Raw genomic sequence first — 24,440 nt, 5'->3', positions numbered from 1 at the left:
CCCTGAGAGATGGGTGCCGTGTTCTTGGACCCAGGGGTGAAAGCCAGGCCCCCTGTGCACCTGCAGCCCTGAGCCAGAAGAAAGCTCCCTGTTGGCCAGAGACAGCAATAGGGCCTGGCTTGTAAAGTAAGCAGCCTCACCGCCTCCCGGGGCCTTATGCTCTAGCTGGGGAGGGGACGCGCTGCCACCTGTCAAGAGTCTGCACAGGATGTCAGCCCGGCTGCCCTGAGGCGCTGACCCCAGGTGGCCGACGAGCCTGTTTAGAGATGGCCGCTGGTGCTCAAGGAACCTGAGGCACCCTGTCCCAGGCTCAGGGTCCAGCATGGTTACAGTCCACTCAAAAGCCCAGGCCCTCCCGGATGGGGACACCTCCCGGGGTCTGCCCAACATGCAGGGAGGCCAGGCCCCCCACTTGTAAAGCCGCCCCCTCCCGAGGCAGCGTGCTGGCACGGGGACCGCCTGCTCTCAGCAGACGCCCTGGGTTTCAGATTTTGTTGAACAGACATCTCTTTCTGTGCTCTCAAGACTAAATAGAGACATAGGAGGAACATGCCAAGGGAAATGGGGAGGAAAGGACGAATAGAGCCAGCAAGGCGCCCGCTGTGTGCCTGCTGCACCCACCTGCAGGGTGGGCCTGGGACGCCGAGAAGAAGTAAAGGCTTTTTGTCATTGGCGTGTAGTTGGGAGGATGTCAGAAACTGTACGAAGCAATTAGAGGAAAGACGAGTCTTGGTCCACCTTTTAAAATGGGGGAGGGGAGGCAGAAATACCCCCATTTGACTTGAGCAGGGCTAGGCTGGAAAACCCAAGAGAGGGATGCCTGGGTGGTTCAGCAGTTGAGCATCTGCCCTTGGTTTAGGGCGTGACTCCAGGGTCCTGGGATCGAGTCCCACATCGGGCTCCCTGCAGGGAGCCTGCTTCTCCCTCTGCCTGTGTCTCTGACTTTCTCTGTCTCTGATGAATAAATAAAATCTTAAAAAAAAAAAAAACACAAGAGATAAAAGAAAACCTTTGGTTTATGCACAGAGCTCCCAGGGTAACCCCAAGGCTGAAGACATGGGGAATAGGGGATCTGAGGAAGCAGGGGCCTCCTGGCAGGTGTCTGAGACCAGCAGTTCTGGAAGGAGAGGGGTAGTTGGGAATTCTGCAGCAGCTGTGTGGATGGACAGGGCTCTGCTGGGGCTCTGGCGCCCCTGAAAGCAGCACATGGTCCTGGAGCTAATTAAGACTAAGGTTTGGGATCCCTGGGTGGCGCAGCGGTTTGGCGCCTGCCTTTGGCCCGGGGCGCGATCCTGGAGACCCGGGATCGAGTCCCACATCGGGCTTCCGGTGCATGGAGCCTGCTTCTCCCTCTGCCTGTGTCTCTGCCTCTCTCTCTCTCTGTGACTATCATAAAAAAAAAAAAAAAAAGACTAAGGTTTAGTTAGTTATTAATAATAATGAAATTTCAACGGAACGTAAGTACCAGGTATAAGCAGGTATCTGGATTTCTTTATATGGCATCCAGCCTCTAAATGCTTATCATAATCAGGGAAGTTACACAGTATTTACAGTGTTGTTTTAACACGGTTTATTTTCACAAAGCTGCTGAGGGGCTCGGTGCTGAAGTCCTGTGTTGCCCCCCCCTTTTTTTTTTTTTAAGATTTTACTTACTTATTCATGAGAGACACGGAGAGAGAGGCAGAGACACAGGCAGAGGGAGAAGCAGGCTCCGTGCAGGAAGCCCAACGCGGGACCTGATCATGGGACCCCAGGAACATGACCTGAGCCAAAGGCAGACGCTCAACTACTGAGCCACCCAGGTGCCCCTTGCCTTTCTTCTCTATGCTTAGGGTGCGGTCCTAACAGCTCACAGGGCCGATGCAGAGCACTGTGGGCCACTGGGGCTGCAGTCCTGACACCTCTGGGGCGGGGGGGGCTTAGCAAAGGAAGCTGGCAATGCCACTGTTAGCCACGTTACTCCAGGGTGGGTCTGGACGCAGCAGATCGCCAAATGGGGCTCATCCCAGCCAGGTGCCCCTTGCTTCACAGAACTGGGTGTTCTCAGGAGAAACTCAACCCTCAGGAAGCTAGGGACGGGGCGGGGTGGGGGGGTGGTGGCCTTCTTGGCTGGTACCATCCCGGGTCTCCACACCACCCCCGCCCCCCCCCCCCCCCCCCGCCAACTCTCCAGGCTCGGATGGCAGGTCCACGCAGCCGACACGTCCAGCACTTCACCCCGTTCCCTGCCTGCAGGTCCAGAGAAGGAAGTCACTTGCCCGGGGCACCCAGTTCGCAGTGCCGGGGCTGGGCCCGGAGCCCACTCAGTCAAAAGAACAGAAGCTGCTGTGTGCAGACATCGGCTCAGTGTTTGGCTTGAAAAGGCCTGTCCGTGTGACTGAGCCAGGATGCAGTGGCTCTGGTTCAAAGACGCCCCACGAGTTGCCGGGGCTCCGTGCTGAGCAAGTCAAGAGGAGGTGAGAAAGTCAAACAGACCTTCAATGCTGTGTCCCCTGAGCCCCAAAGTGGGGGGGTTCCAAGGAGACGCTGTTTATACGGATTTGGGGTTTCACACGACAAGGCTGGAGGATTCTTGACTGTCCTTTGGGCGATCCATTAGCAACCACCCAGCTCTCCCACTGTCCCGACGAGGAAATGCATCCCAGGGTGTCTTACTGTCCCCAAGACCCTTCTCCTTTGAGAACACACCCACCTGGGGAGAAGCCTGCTTCGCCTTCCTGTCTGGGCTTCCCAGTCCAGGTCCCTGCTCCCCATCCTCTTGTCCCCAGGCCTCGCCTCCATCTGCTGGCTTGGCCACCCCCCGAGGTCAGCGGGGATTAGGGTCCAAGCAGGCAGGAGGGCTTCCTCTCTGGCCCGGCTCACTCTCACGGCCTCACAGGTTTGCTCTCTTGCACTTGGGCCAAGAACGTGTGACAAAATCCCTGAACTCTGGACCTGGAGACCATCTGGCCCGATGCGGTCAGTCTTGGGTCAGAACCAGGCAGTGCAATGAGCTTCGTCACCTGTTCCTCACGGTGACATTTACAGCAGTCGCACCTGGCCAGGAGTCACGTGGCTGGGCAGTGGCTGGGGCTTGGGCTGTCTGCCTTCTGGGTACTTCCCAGCCCGTCATGGTGGAGCAGGGCCAGGTGACTTGTCCCGGCCAGTGCGCCGTGACCAGAGGCAATGGGTTCACTTCTGGCTAGAATGTTCCACAGCCGGCATGAGGATTCCCAGAGTACCCCCTTCCCTCTGCCAGAGCCCACAGCGGCTGTCCCCCTGGCTGTCCCACTGGCTCAGGTCCCACAAGGGACATGCACCAGGGGCAAGACACCCACAATCGGGACAGACCTCTGCCAGCAGGGTCTGGGTGGCCGTGAATGCAGCACCGTCTGTCTGTCCTGGGTGACATGGGGCAGGGTCCCGGTGTGGAGCCAGGCAGGCCAGGTCCAGGGCTGGGCTGCCTTGTGGAGGAGAAGCAGGTGTGTGGCGGCCACGTGCACACAAGCGTGTGGATGTGGGACCACTGGAGGGGAGTGGTGGGAATTTGGAGTGACCAGTGCCACCAGGGAAGACCAACCAGGAAGAGGGTCACCTGCCCTATGCATGATTTACGCCTTACCAAGTCCCCTGACTGCGGGCCCAGGCGTCTGGACCCAGGTGCTCCCCGCACACGGCTGTCTCTGGTGTCGGGGTCCTAGGACACGCCGCGCCAGGTGGTGCTGGGCTCTCCTGTGTCTGGGCCATGGAGGGTGCAGCCCTGCCCTCTTGGGGACGGTCATCCGCAGTTACCTGGGAAATCCACGGGAGACCCCACGATGCCCCTCCCACGGGCCCACTCTCCTTTTCCCTCAGTGAAACCTTGTGCTTTGGAAACGGCCCGGTCACCCACCCTCATGCTCTCCCCCTCTGCCAGCTGGCCACCCTGCCTTCTACATACACAGGACAGCGGGCACCTTCGAACCCGGAACGTGCCGGCGCTCCTGTGGGCCTGGTGTCCTCTGCAGCCTCCCCCGCCCACCGGCTCTTATTCACACCGTGCATACACACACACACACACACACACACACTCACACCTCCACTGCCGTCTACGCACCCACACGGGGCGCTCAGAGCCTGTTTAGGAGCCGAATAAAGGCACTGCCCTCCTGACGTCGTAATCACCCCTCTCTCTGAGCCCTAACTGGGTGCTTTCCAGCCTGATAACATCCCGTCCGCCCCCACCGTGCTCACCAGACCTCGTCTGGCTGCTTGGAGTCAAGGTCAGCCTGGGAAATGGGCCTGAAGGCAGTTCCCAAAGTAGAGAACAATGTTTCTGAGTAATGACAGCAAGCCCCGGGAGTGACCTGGACAGGGTAGCAGGGGGACAGGTGTGTCCTCAGACACACACCATGTGTCCGCCTCCTCCTCCCTGCCGGGACACACAGGGCCTTGGCTGTCCACTCGTGGGCACACGACCTCCTCAGGCACACAGATGCCTGAAGCCATAGGCTGTTAACCTGCTACCTGCCCCCCAGGATGTCCAGGACACTGTGGGGTAGCCGGGAACTCCCAGCAGCCATGGGGCATGACCACTTCAGGGACCTTGGGCCGGCACCCAAATGGCCAGTGTCGAGACCAAAAGGGTCACCCCGGGCCTGCAGCTCTAGGCAGCTTGCCATGTACCTTTCGGAAGCAACACACATCGGAGGTTCAGAGCTTTGGGGAGGGATTTATTGAGAGCAGTTTCATGTACCACTGGGGTGCTGGGCTTTTCTCCATCACCGGCAGGTGTCACAGCTGGCGGTCCCCTTGCTGTCACTAGTTGGTGGGCCAGACTGCCACGACCACGATAGCCACGAGCAGCAATAAAATCACCATGATCATCCCTGGAAAACAGAAGCACGAGAGACTGCTTTAGCGATTCATGATGAAGGGCAGTGTGCAGCCTCTCAACCCCCTTTACAGGGGACGGCGGATGTGGTTCTGCAGTGTGTCCATGGGTCCTCTAAACCTGTGGGTTGTGTTCGTGTGTGTGTGCGCGCGCGCGTGCGCTCTCAGCAGCCCTGGAGTGCTGGGTGCAGAGGCAGGGGCTCCAGGGATGCTGAACGGTTTCCGCCTCTCCACCTGGAGAGCTCTGCCAGCAAAGTGCCAGCAAGGCTGGGGGTGCTGGAGGTGCTGGGTGAGGAGGGGCCTGCATACTCTGTCCCTGGCTCTGCCCTCTGTGCGCAGCTCGGCTCTGTTTTCAGTTTGCCTTGAGGAAACATCAATAAAGCAAAGGGCTTTAGGGTTGGCAAGGAAATGTTAAATCTATAATCCATTTTCTCCACTGCATACGAGGTTTTGCCTTTTCTTCTTGAGTCCAAGATGCTTGTGTCACTCATCTGTAAAAATATCCAAAGGAGGGGCTCCTGGGGGGCTCAGTGGGTTAAGCATCTGCCTTCAGCTCAGGTCATGATCCCAGGGTCCTGGGATTGAGTCCCATGTCGGGCTCCCTGCAGGGAGCCTGCTTCTCCCTCTCCCTCTGTCCCTCTCCTCCGCTCATTCTCTCTGTCTCAAATAAATAAAATCTTTTTAAAAATTAAAAAAAATTTAAAAAATTTTTTAAAAAATCCAGTGGAGAGACTCCTGCAAAGTCAGCACTCAATAAACATTTGCTGTGTCAAGGGTCCCTGAGCTACTGAGAACCTGAGGGGGAAGCAAGATGTTCACAGGGTAAAGCACACGGATGCGTCAAGGAAGTAACAGGTGAGTCAGACACGTAGATCACGTGGCTCTTGGGCCCCCAGGGCTGCCCAGCTCAGACTGAGAAGCTGTTTTCTGGAAGGTTGGTCCCAGGGGTTCAAATCCCTATGCTCCTACAGGAAGCCGCTAACACATTTTGGATCCTATTGACCAGATACCTACTGGCCACATGGGGCTCTTTCCATTTCCATGAATTAATATCAAATAAAATTAAGAGCTCAGCTTTTTCCGCTAACCATGCTGTGAGTGCTCAAGAGCCCCATGTGGCCAGCGGCTACTAGGCTGGACAGAGAAAACAGATGAGCTTTCCTTTATCACCATGGAAAGTTCTACTGGACAGAAGGGGCAGAAGGTCCGGACCTGGGATGACCTCACCTGCTCCTGCACCCCCACCTTCCACGATGGCTCCTGGGTAGGGACTCAATGCCCGTTGGTGAACAGATGGATGAATGGTTAGGCAGGGTGTCCTCGACACTCACCCTACACCCGACAGCTTCCCACACTGGGAGTCAGTTTTGTTAAGTTATATTTTTCTGGGAAACTGCCTATTTTTTCTGAGCCTTCAGAAATACTGGCACAGGGGCATCTGGGTGGCTCAGCGGCTGAGCATCTGCCTTCAGCTCAGGTTGTGATCCCGGGGTCCTGGGATCGAGTCCCACATCGGGCTCCCCGCAGGGAGCCTGCTTCTCCCTCTGCCTGTGTCTCTGCCTCTCTCTGTATCTCTCATGAATAAATAAAATCTTAAAAAAAAAAAAGAAAAAGACAAAGGAGATATGACACACTGTGGTCTGCAAAGCCTATGCTATTTACTATTTGGTGTTTCAGAGAAGTCTGCAGATCCCTACTCTCCATCATTGTGGCTGGTGATGACCCAGCTGCAGCCTGGGTTCATCCATGGGGGGTCTGGTCTCCACTTCTTTCCTCTGGGGATTTCTTCTCTTCCTGGTAAATTCGGCTACATGTCAGCAGTTTAGAAGCAGGGCTGTGATACTTTATCTCACAATTCAGGGGCAACTGCTAGCTGTCCAGGGTGCAGGCTAATAACCCCAAAGATAAAAGGGAGGCCTGGGTGCTAAGGAAAGTCAGGAGACGAGGTGTTTCTGGAAGAGGTTCTGTTGCCAGCTGCTCATGCAGGATCGGAGCTGGGAGAACCCTTGAGGCCGAGAGGCTCGCTGTGCAGTAGGGGTTCTGGACTGGGCATGGCCGGGGGAGGAGGGAGGCCCAAGGAGAGGTCGACACAAGTGACCCTGAGATTCACATGGCGGGGGGGGGGTGACAAGCACAGCGGAACAAGAGGTGGGAGCCAGGAGCTGGAGGGCAGAGACCAGCTGGGAAGAAGAAACCACACACCCGGTTCGAGTTTGTACACAATCCGAGGGAAGGGGCCTCTGGGCACCGGGCACCGTGAAACGGGGCCACTGCACTGTGCCCACCTGGCGCCCACTCTGCCCAATCCGTTCCCCACAACTGAGCTGGAATGGAAACCAGATCGGGTGACTGTGTGTGTTGCACGCTCTCAGATGGCTCAGCTGAAATCCAGACTCTTTACGGGGTGGGGGTGGAGGGCTCTCACGGGCCCTGCAGAATCTGGGACCCCTGCTACCCCTGCAGCCAACCTCTGCACCTGGGAGCCAGCCATCGGCCTTCGGTTTGCTCAGTGAGCCATGCTCCCTCCTGCCTCCTCCCTCCTCCTTCTGGAGTTTATCCAGAACAGAGCATCACTCGCAGAAGAGACATGGCACATCTGATTGATTGATCGATTGATAGATGATAGACAGATATGAATGAACCAATGTAGTGACTATCTGGAAGGGACAAGAAGAACCAATAAGAAAGACAAAGAAGAATCAACCAAGAGGGAGCAGGTGAGAACGTGTATCAAGGAAGCTAAAGGAGGAGAAGATCCAAGAGGCGGTCAGCACCCATCAACAAACACCACGCGGACGCCAGGAGCCCAGACAGAGGCTCCTGGGGGGGCGTCCTTTACTGGGACAGTTTTACAGATTGGTGGCTGGGCCTCCTGGAACTACCATCAATACAGCGATTCCTCCGTAAGCTGATCATTATTGTAACATAGAAACCGTGAGTCGCACAAGCCATGCTGGACAGAGGTGACACAGGGGACCTCAGTACCCATGAAAACCAAAAATGCACTTTGCTCCTGACACCACAGAGAGAGGGAGTACTTTGCTGTTGTTGTTATTTTAGAGATGTAAGGTCTTTATTGGGAAGAGAGAGCATGAGTGGGGGAGGGGCAGAGGAAGAAGCAGGCCGGACTCAATCCCAGGACCCCTGGATGATGACATGAGCCAAAGGCAGATGTTTCACCAACTGAGCCCCCCAGGCGCCCTGAGAGAGACAGTACTCCGATGTAATGTGGTCAACGGGGTTCCCGTCGAGAGATGGAAGGGGACAGTGACAAATACATCTTTTATATTTTCAACCCTTTCACAGCAAACAGGGGCCCTCTGGCTGCGACATTTTCACCAGGTTTCAGTAAACCGGTGTGTGCGGATGATCAGTGTCAGGAAGTCATCTCAAGGTGGCCGGTGACAGTGACAAGTTGAAGGCCAGCCCTGCCTGTTGGGTTCTCCTGGTCAAAGAACAGGTGTTTACATACCTCACCACATAGCAATGCTTCTCTCGGAGACTCTGGCCTCCCTAGAGCGTGCCCACAGCTCTGGCACCTTCCTTGAATGGAGCCTCTCTTCCCTGAAGATGTTCTGGGAAGAGTGACCAAGGCTCGTTCTAAAGCCAGGGAGGGCTAAGCCATGCTGTGCACAGAATCCGTGTGTGTGCCAGGTTTTGTGTAAGTGCCATGGGCACATCGCCTCCCCTGCTTACTTTCCCAGCTGGTGACAACTCTCTCGTCTCTCTGTCCTTGGTGAGGGAAAGCTCTGACCTAAAGCCCAGGAGCCAGACCTGGAATCCAGCTGGAACTGACCCCTCCTGTACCTCTTCCTCTTTCTCTGCACCAGCGAGGCCTGTCCAGCGGGGACCCTGGTCCCAAACACGATGTGAGGCTTATCAGAGATGGGGCGACCAGGCTCCTTTGGGCTGAAAAACTGGGATACAGAGTCTCTTTTCTTTCCTTCTTTTTTAAAATTTAGTATTCCTGAGAGACACACAGAGAGAGGCAGAGACACAGGCATAGGGAGAAGCAGGCTCCCTGCAGGGAGCCTGATGTGGGACTCAATTCCAGGATCCCAGGGTCACATCCTGAGCCCAAGGCAGATGCTCAACCACTGAGCCATCCAGGTGCCCCTCTTGTCCGCGTTTTATGGTGGAAAACTGTCAACAGATACAAAAGTGGGCGGAAGAGCCTAATGTACCACGATGCACAAAGATGGATTCGTGGCCCGTCTAGTTTTACCTGTGCCCTCACCTGTGCCCTGTCCCCAGCCTATTCTTTGGAAGTTAACCCCAAGACAGACTTCCTCTCCCTCTACTTCAGTGAGGATCACTCAAGGAGAAGGCATCATTAAAACAAAAAAAGTCACCACCACACATGAGCACGGACGATTGGCTTTTTCTTAAAGCCAGGACCAGGGAAGAGCCTCCGGCCCGAGGCACAGGGAAGTGGCTCCAGTCTAGGGGCCTCAGACCACAGCCGAGGCCACGGGAAGAAGGGGGAATGGTATTCAGTCACGTGCAGAAGAGAGAACTTCTTTCTTTTGCCTCCGAACAGCACTCAAGCCTCGGGGGTCTGCTCATCCATCCCCCAGCTAAGGAAATGTTTGACATTTCAGAACGAGGAAAGACAGTTGAGCTTCTGGGAAGCTGCCAACTTCTCAGACAATGAAGGCTCTCTGTCCCCACCCGCGGCCCGGAGACACCTGGCCAGGCTGCGGGCCTCAGGACCCTGCCCTCCGTGCTCCGCTCAGCCCCGGGCACCAGGGTGCTGGCACCTGGCGAGGCTGGGCTTCCCTCCCCACAGCCACGGGCCCCTCGCAGGGCCGGCACGGGGCGCCCGGGTCACGGGAGTGGAGAAGAGTGGCCATTTCCTCTGGTCAGCTTACCAGATGGGTATTACTCAACCACTTAGAGTATTTACAAGTCCAGCTCATGGCAATTAAAAAAAGATGTAAGAAAACAAACTCCTTTCTCAGACTGGAGAGGGACATGAGACACAGTCTCTCCAGAACAGTGTTTGTTGTGTTTTCTGAAGATCGTTATCTGGATTAATGGTTTATGTTTTTTCCAGGGAAACACCGGGAATCAGCAAATTAATGGAGGCTGTGCTGCTGATGTGTCTGCCACAGTTGAGCATATAGGTAGCAGCTCTCAGGGCTTATGGAGGAGGGAGGGGAGGGGAGGGAGGAGGGGGAGGAGGGAGGGGAAGAGGTGCAAAGGAGGCAGGGGAGGAGGAAGGAGAAAGGGATGGGGAGGAGGGATGGAAGGGGGAAGAGGGAGGGAAGGAGGGGCAGGGGAGGAGGGAGGGGAGGCAGGAGGGGGGCAGGGGATAAAGGAGGGGAAGAGGAGAGAGAGAAGGGAGGAGGAAGGGAAGGAAGAGCAGGGGATGAAGAAGAGGAGGAGGAGGGAAGGGAGGAAGAGAAAGGGAGGAAGAAGAGGGGAAGGGGAAGAGGAGGAGGGGAATGAGGGAGGGGAGGAAGAGGGAAGGGAAGAAGGGGAGGAAGGGAATGGGAGAGGGGAGGAGGGGAGGAGGAGGAATATGGACTCTAGCTTTTTTTGAGAGAGCAGATGTCAGCACAGACCATGGCCCCCTCAGCCCCAGCTATAGGGGATGCAGAGCTAAGCACAGTGGGAATGGAGGGGCCAGAGCCAGTGGAGGGTGGAGGGTGAGGAGTGGGAGGGATGGGGAAGTAGGGTAGGAGGGGTGAGGGAGGGGTGAAGGGTGGGAGGGTGGAGGGGTGGGAGTGTGATGGGGTGGGGGGTGACAGGGTAGGAGGGCAGAGGATGGAGGGTGGCAGGCAGGGGATGCTAAGAGCACTGTTATCTGATGGGGTTTTGTCCCAGCAAAGCTGCCTGGGTGGTGGGGACTGCCCACCCACCCCCAACACCCCCCCCTTCCACATGGTTCTGCACCCGAATGTGGGCTGTTGGGCACTAGGGCCTGAGGAAGCTCCGGGCAGCCATGGGGGGCTTGGGGCAGCCGTTTGGGGGTGGGGGGCTCCAGGCAGCCATCGGGTGGGGACTCCAGCAGCCGTAGGATAGCTGCGTGTTTTTCCAGTTGTGCCTACAGGTGACATTTGCTCACGCATTAACTGCCCGCTCTCAGGGATCAGACCGATTTCTTGAGGCACCTCGGGAGCCCAGGTGGGGAGTACTCCGAGAGGAGACCAAACCGGAATATTTGTTTTCAAAAGTTTATGTAAATGTTCCCTTTAATCCCATTACTGGGCAAGCAGGCTAAGAAAAATGAAGCCAGCCAGCAGAGAAGGTGAACCGTATTCACACGTGGATTCTGGGAGTGGAGGGCGGCAGGAGGCAGGTACCCTTGGGACCCCAGCCGGGGGCGCAGGATGGGCCCGGCAACCTCCCTCCCACCAGCCTGGAAGGTACTGCAGGTACCGCCTGGGGAGAGGGGCAGGGGCCGCCCCCCCTGCTGCCACAGTTCTGCCAACAGTGCTTTCGTTAAAAAAAAACTGAGCAAAAGTCTTCTCTGCTCTTTTGACTTTGGTTCTGTTCTTACATGGGGCAGCTCTGGGGGCTGATCCCCTCAACAGACCTCATGTCCCCCCTGTTGCTTTCACCCTCTGCCCTGGGGCACCCTCTGCAGGGCGATGGCCTGGGACACTCCCAGAGCCAGACCAGTGCTCTTAAATGATCGTCTTCCTCCCTTATGTGCCTGTAGGATTTATTAATAGTCCTTTCCTTAGGGCAGAGGATCTCCTGCGACAGGGATCATACAGACTGACGTGGGGCCACGAGACGTTGTTCTGGGGAGTCTGGGAGACCTGAGTGCAAATCTGCGGGCATTGGGAGTGTTCGGGTCCACCACCTGTACAAGCCTCGAAATACCGACTTCTAGGAGTGCGGTGAGGATACGCTGATAATGAAGTGCATGAGGCTCCCAGAGCGAATGTGGCGCTCCAGAAACCAGTGACAATGACAGTGATGACCCTTGCGTGCACAGCGGGTGCAGCATAATGTCCCCGAGAGAGCCAGGCTCACGGCCTGACAACAGAAATAGGATGTCATTCACTCCCTAGGAAAGAAGGGGGAGGAGCAGAACCAGAGGGAACCCCTGGGTGGCAACCCATTCAGAAACTGGAGCCTAGTTCCAGCCACGGCCCAGCCATGGTGACGGGTGTCCAGGAAAGGTTGCAAGTTCAGGGTGGAATGTCTGGCAGCCTCTGTTTGGGTCATTAGCCACAGGAAGGGCTGGGTGAAGGCTGGAGGCGGTGGGAAGGCAAGCAGAGCCAGCAGAGCCAGCTGAGGGGACGCCAGGTGACAGGAGTGCCACGGTCCCGGGGTGCGGGCCCCGCGTGGGAGGCATGGTCAGAGCCGGGGCAGTGCAGGGGCCGGGGTCACAGGTAGGAGGAGGAGGGCAGAGCAAACCCCAGGGGAAAGCTGAGGGGGCTCTGAGGCCTTGCCTGGCCCTGGAGCACGGTTAGCTCTGTGTGGGGACGCTGGGCACTCGAGCGGGGCCAGCACCAATCATCTCCATCACATCGATGCGTGGAGTCAACGGCAGCATGAGAACAGAAGTGACGATTAAGAGCTGTGGTCATTGGGATCCCCGGGTGGCACAGCGGTTTGGCGCCTGCCTTTGGCCCAGGGCGCAATCCTGGAGACCAGGGATCGAATCCCACGTCGGGCTCCCGGTGCATGGAGCCTGCTTCTCCCTCTGCCTGGGTCTCTGCCTCTCTCTCTCTCTGTGACTATATTAAAAAAAAAATCTTAAAAAAAAAAAAGAGCTGTGGTCATGCTGCTACGTGTACATGTACTCAGAACGTTCTACACATAAATCCTGTGCTGTTCTCACCAGACGTCAGTGGGGCTGGCAAAGCAACAATTTCCCTTGATCTGTGGGTAAGGAGATGGGGTCTCAGAGGTTGGTCCCACCTTGACCTTGGGAGAGCCCCAGGAAGGCCGCAGGCCAACAGCAGGCTCTGGGCTGATGGTCACGTTTCCTGGGAGGGGGTGCTGCAGGGGCTGGGCCTGGCCAGGGAGCGTGCTCAGGAGGGGACATGACCCAGGCAGGCCACCGAGGGCTGACCGGGGGGTGGTGGGAGGCTGTGTCTGTGACGCCAAGTGACAGACCCCTCAAAGAAACACACGAGAAGGCAAAAGATCAGCCTAGAATTGGTGTGTGGTTTGATTCTGATCAAAAACAACAAAAACTTAGATGAAACATCTTAACGTTGCTTTGGCTGTGATGTCACCTGAGTGTGTCTGTCTCTGCCTCTGGATGGGATTCCAGCCCAGGGACAGGTGCGGCCCCGGGCTCTTGCTAGCCTATGTGAAGAAGGCAGTGACACTTGTGCATGCCAGCACCCTCGGGGCTGCCGCGAGAGCGACAGCATACCGGGCCCATGTGACCAAATTCTGGTCCATCTGGAAAGGACAAGCTTCCTGAGGGTGGGAACTGTGTTCTCCTCTGGAGTGGCTCTAGAAGGGGCAAGCCTGCCCCCACCCCCACTCCCCGAGGGTGTCTGCACTGGATCTGTGCTGAGGTGATGCAGGGAGGAGAGACGGGCCACCCTTGTCGCACTGCCCTCTGAAGGCCCAGGCCCCATCTGGGGACAATCCATCTCCCGGGTCCCCGGGCTGCCACCCCATCTTGATGCAAACGACAGGCAAGGCTCAGCATCCACAGAGGAGCTGGAGGAAAGATGCTTGGCGTCCACAGAGAAGCTGGAAGGAAGTCAACCCTGGAGAGAAGGCAGGGATGGGGGAGGGGGAGGATGCTGTGGGGAGACATCTGGGGGCCAGAGAGAGTGAGCAGTCCTGGCAAGAAGCAGGAATTGGGAAGGTGGCTTGACAGCAGTGGGGGATGGGACAAAGAGAGGGGCTTGTCTAGAAACAGGAAATTGGAAGGAATTACGGCTGCCAGAGCCCAGCGGATGCAGGCCTAGGGAAAGGCAGGCTCCTGGGCTCTGGGCTCCAGGGACCTGCCTCCCTGGGCATCGATTGGGTGGCTCTGTCACGGACACGAGGCCCCCACAAGGCCAACACTGACCCTCGGTCGGTGGAGGACCAGACACGACAGCACATCTCACCAGCCAGGGCAAATCATGTTGTGGCCAGGCAGTCAAGGCCTGTGGGTCAAGCAGTCGCAGTGGGCGGCCGGCCCTGGGCACTGCCCAGGATAAAGTGTGCCCAAGCGCAATCAGATTTCACCACCCAGGACCCACCGTGGGTTGGGTCCAACGGGTGCAAAGACATGCATGTGGCTCTTCGTGGGCCTCCTGGTCCTCTCCCGAAGAGAGGCAGAAATCAACCCATCCCTGGCTCCGCAAAACAAACCGAAAATGCTCTGCAGCTGATAGGGCTCCTCGGAGGGAGTGTGCAAAAGCTTGGCCTTACTATTGCTTCCTGCGCAGAAAGTGCTGACTAGTTTCGAGGCCCCATCTGTGCTCTTAAAGTGTTACTCATTTCCCTTCCCTGAAGGACGTTCAGGCCAGCAAATCACCGCGGCTCAACGGCAGAGCTCAATTCTAAATAGACGAGCCTCCCTATCGGCAATCAGAACCAGCTTGTTATGAGTTGTCAAGTCAATAATTTAGTGCTAGTTGTCTGGTGCATCAATATTTGCTGAGAAATATCCCCTCCCTCTGCCACGCGTTACCCCTGGGAGTGTGAGCCTGTCTGGAATCTGGCAGAAATTCAAGTGTCTCTGAAAAGACCGTCAGGAACTCGGTTATGGATATCTTGTTTTGACAATTCCCTCTTGACTAAGTGTCAAAAGATTTCTGGATGGCTCCAGTCAGGCTATGGATTCACCATCACGAACCCCTTCGTTTGCGCTGTTTGCACTGGAAAGCGTCACCTGGCATCAATTAGGGATACCGGGCAAGGCGACAGGAGGGAGCCACTGCCAAAGTTCTAAGTCAGGTACAGAAAGGCAGGGCACGGAGGCATGGCCGGCAGCATGCATTGCCTTCTCAATGCGTCAGATGCTTGGCCTTCTGATTTTTTTTTTTAAACCAAATCATTTGACCAATATGCAGAAGCCCACTGGGAGGTATATTTGGACCGAGGCTCTGAGTTCCAAACCCCAGAGCACCATCTTCCTGGGAGGTGGGGTGGGGGCAGCAGCTAGGTGTCTGTTCAACTTGACCCTGCCACATACACAGCTGATGGGCCCAGCAGCAGAGCCTGCGTGAGGCCAACGGACCTCTCCTCCCCAGGAATTGTGAAGTTTGGACCGAGTAGAGTTGGGGCAGTTGCCATAATGGTGATGCTCTAGAGGGGCGGCCAAAAAAACAGGCCCGGGGGTGGGGGGTCCCAGGATGTGCCTTGGTTCCGACTCTTCCTGGTTCAATTACTGCTTGGATTCTCGCCAGTCACCCGATGTTGTTAACACAAATGACACATTCTTTAGCCTAAATGAGCCAGGGTCCTTTCCTCTGACTTGTAACCGAGACCTTTCAGTAAAGAGGTCGCCAGCAAAAATAACTATTTGTCTCCAGTTATTTGGGAAAACGTAAGAGCAACACATGGATGGTTTCGCTTTACTATACATCTCGTTGAAAGAGCAATGAGGGCGCTGTTCCTAGGGGATGTGCAAGCTTGTGTCGCATCCCTCCTTACTTGGAGGGGGCTGGGGTCCCTTTGAAATCATTCACCAGCAAGAGATCTCAGACACTCTTTTCCAGTCATGCCTCCAATTATGTCACGGATATTCTTGGGGTAACACTACAGGTGCTGTCCTGAAGAGTCAAAGGGAACAGGAGAGACGCTCAGGCTCTAGGGGAAGAGGTACTCAGAGCAGAGATCGGGGCAGGAGAGCCCCCCATCCTGTAAACAAGAACACCTTGGTTGGGGTGAGCAAGTGGCTTGGCCCCTTCCCCTTGGGGATCCCTAGCTCCCCAGAGCACACCCTGTAGGGGCCCATCAAGCGTGTGGGTAGGTCCCAGGTAGATGTGCATTGTTCTGGCCACCATGGTGCTGCTAACAAGAGCCACATGTGCCACCATGGGCGGTCCAGGCACTTCGTATATGCCTCGCACACTGCATATCAAGGTGCTCAGACAGTGTCCTGTCACCAAGGAAACAGGAAGTCCCCGCTCCTGATGTGGTTAGGAAAGGAAAAACATCACTGATAGCCTCTGGATTCTCCATCTCTGTGGTGGATTTTGATTTACTCAACGAATACCGACTGAGCACCTACAAGTACCAGGCACTGTTCTCGTCCCTAGAGACATGGCAGTGAACAAAAAGACAAAAATTCCCGCCCACATTGTGTTGCTATTTGTGTGTGTGTGTGGGGGGGGTGTGCGTGCATGCATATGAGCCTGCGCGCCTGCTGGCTTGGGGGGGTACAGTGGGTGCAGAGAGACAAAAACCCCAAGTAAGTAAATCACACAGCGTTCTAGAAGGTGCAAAGTGCTGCAGAGAACAAAGCTTCTCTCTTCCCATGGTGGCTCCAAGGCACAGATCCCCCCTCCCTCGAGTTCTAGGGGCACCAGCAGGAGGGAGTGCTAATACTTTCCAGAAACCCACCATCCCACAGTGGGATCTGGAAACATATTGCGGGTAAGATTAGGGTGCCTTCCTACGTGGCACCAGGAAACTGCCATCCATGAACGTTAATAATACGGAAGGTCAGTAATAACACATTACGGCAGCCGGTTGGAATGACGACGGGTGATGTAATGACAAGTGCAAACAGAAAGGGGACTTATTATGGAGCGCAGAAAAAGGCGGGCTGGCAGGGAAGAACTTGTCAGTGGGTCCCCGGCACTTTCCAGGACAGGGCACCCTGCTCGGCAGACACCGGGAGCCGCGTTGTCTTGGGGGGGCAGGGGGGGCGTGTGGTTTAGCACATGGTCTTCTCAGACGGTGGCGATTCCTCATGTGGCCCTGTTGTGACAGCTCTGTGCCCAAATGAATAGTGTGCTTCGAAAACCAATGGCTGTTGGGGTGCCTGGGTGGCTCAGTGGTTGAGCATCTGCCTTCGGTTCAGGTCATGTCAGGCTCCCTGCTCAGTGGGGAGCCTGCTTCTCCTTCTCCCCCTGTTTGTGCTCTTTCTTTCTCCAGCAGTAAATAAAATCTCAAAAAAAGCGCCAAAACAGGTGGCTGTTGTCTTTTTTTTGGGGGGGGCGTTTCACTTAATAGTAGCACTGCCCCCCGGCTTGCTGTAATCTGACCTGTAAAAACCAGGTTCTGGTGGCAGGAGGAGGAAGAGGGAGTAGTAGACGCCAGATGTCTCCTGAAGTTTGGAAGAATCAGGGTGAATTCATTGTAGGGGGATTGCTAGTAGACTTTCTGGTGCTTCGGGTGGACACTCTGTCAACCCAGAGAGCACATCTGCCTGCACCCCCGTCCCCCAAGCCAGCATTTCTTCGGCCTCCAAGGTGACATGGGCCATGTACAACCAAGAGCCACAGAGAAGAAACATGAGCGCTAAGAGCTGGGGGAGAAAGGAGGGATAAGGGCTGGCGAGGGCAGCCCGACATGGTCCTTTCATTTGAAGAGTGGAGTCTTTTCCCAAATAGCCAGAACATATGTCATGATCCCTTGGCTTGGCCTGTGAGCCTATCCCTGTCATCCAGGCAGAAATATGAGCTCCAAGGGTCACCCATGCTTGCAAATGGTCATGAGGAAGTGACATGAAGCTCTCTGGCCCACTAACTCCCAGTGCCATGTGTGTCACTTCTTGACTGTGCAGCCAAGTGACAGGGGTGTACGAATCCAAGATCCTCCTCTCTGAGAGGCCGTCCAGCGTAGTGATGGGAACTGCAGCGTGGGCTGAACAATCAGACACCTGCATTCACACCATGGCTCTGCCGTCTGGGTAAGGGACCCCACCTCTGAGCCTAAAATTGGGGGAATACTAGCCCTCGCACCAGAGTTGCCATTCAGACGAGACGAGGTAGGAGGCTCAGTGACGAGCATACTACCTAGCACGTGGCACATTGTCAGCTGTCATTGGCTGCCATTACTCCTGCTGGAGACTGTTCTGGCTACAAGAGTGGCCTTCACAATCTGCACCCTGGACAGAAGATGCTCCAGTCTGCACCGTGTCTGTGAGGCCCTCTGCGCATCAATGCTGCTGCATCCTCTTATCACACAGCACCAGGAAGAGGGGGATGCCTGAGGAGTGCGGGACCACCCTTCCTTATGTTCCAAACACCCTCTCATGAACACAGATTTTAAAATTTAGGCTCATACAAAATTCCCCAACTACGTGTATGCCCAGATATATGAAAAGACCCATATTAAGAGCACTTCCAAAAAATGCGGTTTATATTTGCCCACAGAAGGGACCAGAGTGCACCGATGGTCTCCTGTTTGGGCCCTGGGGCCCTCACTCAAGGATATGGCTAGAGTGAGATGCTTGGCTGCAGGGACAGGGTAAATGTCCTCCGGCACGCCAGCATCACAAGACAGGTGGAGTAAAAACAAAAGAGACACCCAGAAGCTGCCTGGCACCAGATCTTATGAAATGGGTCTCTTACCAGAAGCAGCACTGGAGGGACACCTGGGTGGCTCAGTGGTTGAGCATCTGCCTTTGGCTCAGGGCGTGATCCTGGAGTCCCAGGATCGAGTCCCACATCCGGCTTCCTGCATGGGGCCTGCTTCTCCCTCTGCCTGTGTCTCTGCCTCTCTCTGTGTCTCAAGAATAAATAAATAAAATCTTTAAAAAAAAAAAAAAAAGCAGCAGCAGCATTGGAGCTCGCAGTTCGATCTGGGAAATGTGCAGGAGCAACCAGGCCAGGTAGGCCACGGAACCCTCACCCCAGACACAGGACATGCTACAGGTTTGCACACTGTGGAGTGCGGAGTGGCCTCTTCCCTCGTCAGGGGAACCTGCAGTGACCCCAGCTCCATTCATACTATTCTTGAACACTTTTTCCCAGCCCCAGAGATGTCCTTTCACGGCCAGTAAATCATCCAAGGATCCATATAAATCGACCTTTGTGTGGGGGCGGGGGAGGTTGCCACTTTCAGAGTGCTCCTGAGTGAAAACCTGGACCAAGAACTGGTGCTTCCAAAACCCTTGTGGCTCTGAGACACAGATTCAATGATGCCACTGATGAGTCAGATGAAAATAAATGGATGAGACCCCAAGCCAGATGTTCTAGAATATAGCCAACCTAAAAATGGTTAAGCAAGGATTTTATTGGTGAGAAGGATGAACAGAGAGATGTCTGAGGCCCAAGGATACAGAGCAGAAAGTAAGGGAGACCTGTCTGGGGTGACTTCCTTAAGAAATGGGGTTTATGCCACTTTTGGGGATAAGGCAACCCAGATAGAAGTCTTCTCTCTCTTCCCCCAAGGGTGGTCAGTGTGGAAGATGCTTCATGAGAACCTAAAGATACAGTCAGAGAAAAGCATCTTGATGATACAACTCAGTGTCCTGGGTTCCCCCTTAGCTTGTCCAAGCCAACACCAGATATCTGTGCCACATGCCAGGCCCAAAATATACCTGCCTCTTGGATGCTCGCTGTTGGCACAAGTAAGAAAAGGTGCTTGAGGATCCTATTACAACCATATCATCATCTTCTCCATATCCAGTCTTTTGGAAACGAGAAGAGACAATCCAAAAATGTCAGACTTGGCGTTGAAATATTTGTTGACTTGCACTGAACTTGGTCTGTCAGATAATTTCAGAAATCATTGCAAGGCAAAATAGCCAAATTGAATTATGACACGTTCCCAATATGAGGATCCAGTTTTCCCACCTTGGCCGCTCACTCTCAGCACTCCACGATCTCTCACACCTCCGTGCCTTGGCACGGGTTGCTCGCACTGCTCCAGAGCCCTCTGCGGCTTCCACACACCCAGTGTGCAGACACTGGCTTTTGGCCTCAGCTCAAAAACGCTCCCTCCCCAGTGACACCTCCTTTCCTGAGCCCACAGCATCCTGGGACTGCTTTTCCTTGGCTTTTTCTGTATCCTGAACACATACATTACAGAAAATTAGCTCATTACCTGGGTAAATTAGCAACTGATTGGGTTCATGGATGACCTTCGCTGATCATTTGTAAGTACTTTTTTTTTTTTTAAGATTTTTAATTTATTTATTAGAGAGAGGGTGAGCAAGAGCAAGAGCGGGGGTGGGGTGAGGGTGGGGAGAGACAGAGGGAGAGGGAAAAGCAGGCTTCCAGAGGAGCAGGGAGCCCAAGGCAGGACTCTATCCCAGGACCTGGGGATCATGACCTGAGCTGAGGGCAGACGCTTGACTGAGCCCCCCAGGTGCCCCCCATCTATAAATTCTTGAGAGCTGGAGAGGACAGACCATGTACTGACATGACTCTGTCTCTACAGTGTTATCCATAGGTGCCCAGCATGAATGTCATATAACATACGCTTACTGTAGTGTACACTTGTGTTTTGGTTGATTGGAAAGCAGCTCGTCATTTAGACTCAAATATCGATTGCCTGGGTATTAAGAGTACGTGGTGTGGATTTCAAACGACATTTGGTGATAATTAATGTGGAGATATTCTAGTAGCTGGAACAGTATTTGGCACATACTAAGTGCTCAGTGAATACGTGCTGAATGAATGAACGAAAGGAAGAGTATAAACTATCAATAAAACGGGTTATTACAGAGGGCTGGTTGTAAAGAACTGTAGGGGGACAGGAGTAAGTACAGCTGGTACTGCCAAACTCAAAATTAATATATTACCCATAAGAGGTTAATATCTGAACATAAAATGAGAGGAGAACATATTCTACAAATATCCTTCAAATAAATCAACAGAGTCACATTTCAGTGAAATGCTGGGATTTTACCAGATGCTCATGGGTTTCTTTTTAACACAATTTGGACTCAGTTTTCAGCAAACTGAAACTCTCCGTATTGAACAAATGACCCACGTTTTATTGGTTCTCTGTAACTTTTTATCCTTCTTTATTCGCTATTCACAGCCATTTCTAAGGAGGAAATCATCAAAAGTCACCTAACAACGGAGATGCTATGTTGGTGTTTGGAGCAGTGCTGCTCCTGTGTGATCACTGGGGTGTCAGGACCACCTGGGGGGTGGTTAGAAATGCAGCTCCCAGGCCCCGCCTCACACCTGCTGAGTCCAGACCTCTGGAAGTAGGGCCCAGGAAGCAGGGTGTCACCGAGCCCTCTGTGCGATCCTTCTGGCACTAACATCTGAGAACATTTCAGAAGGTAGAATCAGAAGTTCTCCAGCCCATGAAGTAAAATGTCAACTGTTACCACGCTGGGAAGGGCTGTGCTTTTGCTGGGCGCTGGGAAGATGCAGGGTCAGGGGTCCCCAGCCGGTAGGAGGGCCTCTGTCCTGGGGGCAAAGCAGACACCCAGTGACTCCCCACTGATGACATGCAGCCTCGTGAGAAGAGGTGCAGCCTGGGGATGTGTCAGGTGCCCAAAACTCATATGCTGTCATGACCCCTCCCCCCATTTCCTCTCCACAGAGATACCTCTGTTCTGAGAAGGTCTCCGGGGCCACAGCAGCAGATGCAATGGCCAACACTGCCTCGCTCTGAACACACAGCCTCACACAACCATCTCCAGGGATGGCCAGACTTTCTACTCAGCATCAATTTGACCAGATGATCTGAACCGCTAACACACTGTGACTCTCCTTCCTGACAGAAGCCTTGGGGAAGGCCCAAGACGGGAGGGAAGAAGCACCAGCGAGGCCAAGGACAGCAGGAAGGAGCTGGAATGATTGCGCTTCGGCCACGATCCGCTGGATGCTGACGGGCCGGCTGTGACACTCCCTTCCCCGCATCACAGGTCCTGATCTTGGACCACAGCCGCATCTCTAATGCATGGTGCATCCAAAGGAGGTGCTCGGTCATCACATGTGGCTCACCACGGCAGCCTGCCCTCCCAGAGGGTGTCCTGGAACCGGCCCTCTGCAGAGCTGGTTTCAAAGCCTGGGCAGCCCCTCTGAGAGCCGCCTTCCTCCGGCATGGTGGGTGAGGAAATGAGAGAGGGAATGTCTAATGATTGGTTCCTTATGGCCTCGCACATTCTTGAAGTATATTTTTTACGCTCGCTGGAACGCTTCTGCATTCTTGATAGCAGGACCGTAATATAAGTCCCTTCCTTTCAGAGCGCTGTCTTTTATTGACACACTAAAATATCCTTGGAGCAAGCCCTGCCTCCCCTCCTGCCTTCACCCCTCCTTCGCCGTGGCCGAGCTCCCCACGCCCGCCATGCCTTGTTCTCTTTCTAAGAATGCAATAAACATTTCAGCACGGTCTTTTCAATCCACATTATTTATAATATTCTGAACATCCATCGAGCCTGGCTAGAACGCTAAGTAATAAATCAAACTTAACAACAACAAAAAAGGCGAAGGCAGGGGGGTGGGGATCACCCCTTGGCGAGGCTAAAGCCTCAGCCGGTCCATTCCCCAAAGGGCTTAGTTATGTTAGGAAAAGTGAGATGGGGATGAGACTCAGGGTTTAGGATGACATGGAGGCAGGAACTCAAATCTATAGGCATAATCATAACTTTGTATAAATCTCAAACAAACCTACCTCTCAGGGGTGTCATGAGGATAAATGAGATACGTGGGAAGCACTCTGAGTGCCTCGAATAAAAGCAACTGGAGCCCAGTTCTCCTTGCTCAGTCCAAAAGGTCATCTGCTTGGAATGAAGAGGCTAAAAGCCCTCCTGCCCTCCTGGAGCTCCAGTCTTTGCTCATTAACATCCCCTCTTACAGGTTTGGAGGGGGGCAGGGCCCAGGCAGGTGGTGTGCTTCTGGCAGCCTGGCCACTGGGGCCGTCCTGCTCTGGGGGCCACCCTCAGGGCCCCCCTCCCTCCCGACCACCACTCCCCGCCCCACCAGTGAGGACCAAGCCAGGCCACACACAGCCAGAGGTCTCTCCAAGGAAGGATTCTGCTCCTTCCCCGGGGGGCGGTGGCGGGGATGGGGGAGGCGGAATTTGTCCCACACCCATACTGCATGGCGCTAGGCAGGTTTATACAGTCTGACTTTCTCCTCAAAGAGGCAGAATCTGGCCCAAGAGCTCGCTGATGATTTCAAAATTTATCTAAACAAACGTGGAGGCCAGCAGAGGCTCTTGGCTAATTGCATAATTGGCCTGAGGCCTCGCTGCCTTGGTGACTTCCCACTCCTTCCCAATCTTGCACTGGAAACCCAAGCTGCTCGGCCTGGCCACGGAGCGGGCGTGTGTTTACGTGGCTCAACCCCAACCTCGCGGCTCGGCGGGCGCGGAGCCTGGCATGCTCTGCAATCTGCTCTAAGTGGTCCCTTTAGACAGTTTCCGGGAGGAGAGAAGCTACTGCTATTCTGTGCTTGTTCAGGGGTATGAGCGCAAGACTGGAGTCACTGAGTCACGACCCACACGGTATCATCTGGGGAAATGACCGTAATCGGCTGGTCATGGGACTTCTCTGCAAGAAAGCAACTTTGCTTATTAACATGGTCAGACTTGCCAAGAAGTCGAGCTCCACCAGGCTGCCACTTTGCATGTGGACCTCATGTGGCCTTGTGAGAAGACTGATGGGCCTTCCTGTTCCGAGGTGTCATCTGCTTGCTACCCTGGGTAGCCATAAGGTCGCAAACAATGTTCTAGAAGGGATTTCATATCGGCTTTGTTGTGTTCATCCACTTCTACTGGTTAAGTGGCCCCCAAAGCCCCCAAACTTATGGATGATATCCATATCTGCTTTAAAAAAAAGTCTTGGAAAATACAACATTGTCTTTGTAACGTCCCTTGGTCATAAGGACCACCAGTGTTCGTTACATGACTACATAGGGACCACCGAAGTCTTTGTTACATCACTGCTACAGTTAGTGGTCTGTTTCCAGTGTCTGCTTCTTTTGCTTCTGATCACACAGACACCCTCTGTAGCTCTGGCCTATCAAGATTGAGTGGCTGCCCCAGACCTCTCGGGTCTCTTCCTCAGCAAGTGTCCACTCTCACGCCAGGCATCCACGGGGACCCCCTTCCCTTGGCTGTCACCTCCTAGGCCAGACTTTAATACCATCAGAGTTCCCCCATCACTAAATAGAGGGCTGGTCCACATGATGCCAGGAGCCACTGCTCTCTGCCTCTCTCATCTTCAACCACTTACACACGCTCTTGTCTTGTCCTTACTCATATGGTGTCAGTGATGTGGAAGGAGCGGTTAAGCCCATGGCTTTAGAGCCAGACTGCCTGGGTTCAAATCCTGACTGGTTCACTTCCCAGCTGCAAGCTACTTACCCTTTCTGGGCCTCACCCATAGAATGGGGATCATAGTAGTATGTATATTTGTTGGGTATGGTACCTATAACCCAGTCATGCTCAGTAAACATCTGCTTTTCCCATTACTAGGGCTTCACCAGGCATGTTTCATGGTGTACCTATAGTCCCTTGAAATGGGCTCTGTGTTGACCTAGACTCTGGTTGAAGGCAAGCCCTGGCAGCTGCGGTTTCTACCTCATGATCCTACCCATTGAGCCATGGTGACTTGGACACATAGAGGTGACCCAACCCATGGGCTGACCAGCAGTTTCTGACTCAGCCCATGAAGCTGAGTTGAGTAGAAAGATTCTTTTCTCTTTTTGAACTAGGAAATAAGGAGCCATGCAGACTTGCTAGATGTCCTTAGGATAAATTCACCTTTTTTTGGTCATGATATGAGTGGTTTTCTGTTCTCTGCT

General features: G+C 54.4%; 1 protein-coding gene across 2 annotated transcripts in view; it reads right to left on the bottom strand.

Annotated features, from left to right (window-relative positions):
- Positions 1–4,670: 4,670 nt before the first annotated feature.
- The window catches only part of STX8 (syntaxin 8), a 252,314-nt gene continuing 232,544 nt past the window's right edge, over positions 4,671–24,440 (bottom strand). For both annotated transcript variants that reach the window (XM_055305919.1, XM_055305920.1), the window contains one exon: positions 4,671–4,847. In XM_055305919.1, the coding sequence (XP_055161894.1) occupies positions 4,842–4,847 (6 nt within the window). In that variant the 3' untranslated portion in view covers positions 4,671–4,841. The remainder of the gene's footprint in view (positions 4,848–24,440) is intronic.

Source organism: Nyctereutes procyonoides, unplaced genomic scaffold, assembly GCF_905146905.1.
Source record: "Nyctereutes procyonoides isolate TBG_1078 unplaced genomic scaffold, NYPRO_anot_genome, whole genome shotgun sequence".
In the NCBI taxonomy this organism is placed as follows: domain Eukaryota; kingdom Metazoa; phylum Chordata; class Mammalia; order Carnivora; family Canidae; genus Nyctereutes; species Nyctereutes procyonoides.
Note: the sequence above shows the minus strand (reverse complement) of the source record. Positions and strands in the feature narration are given on the sequence as shown.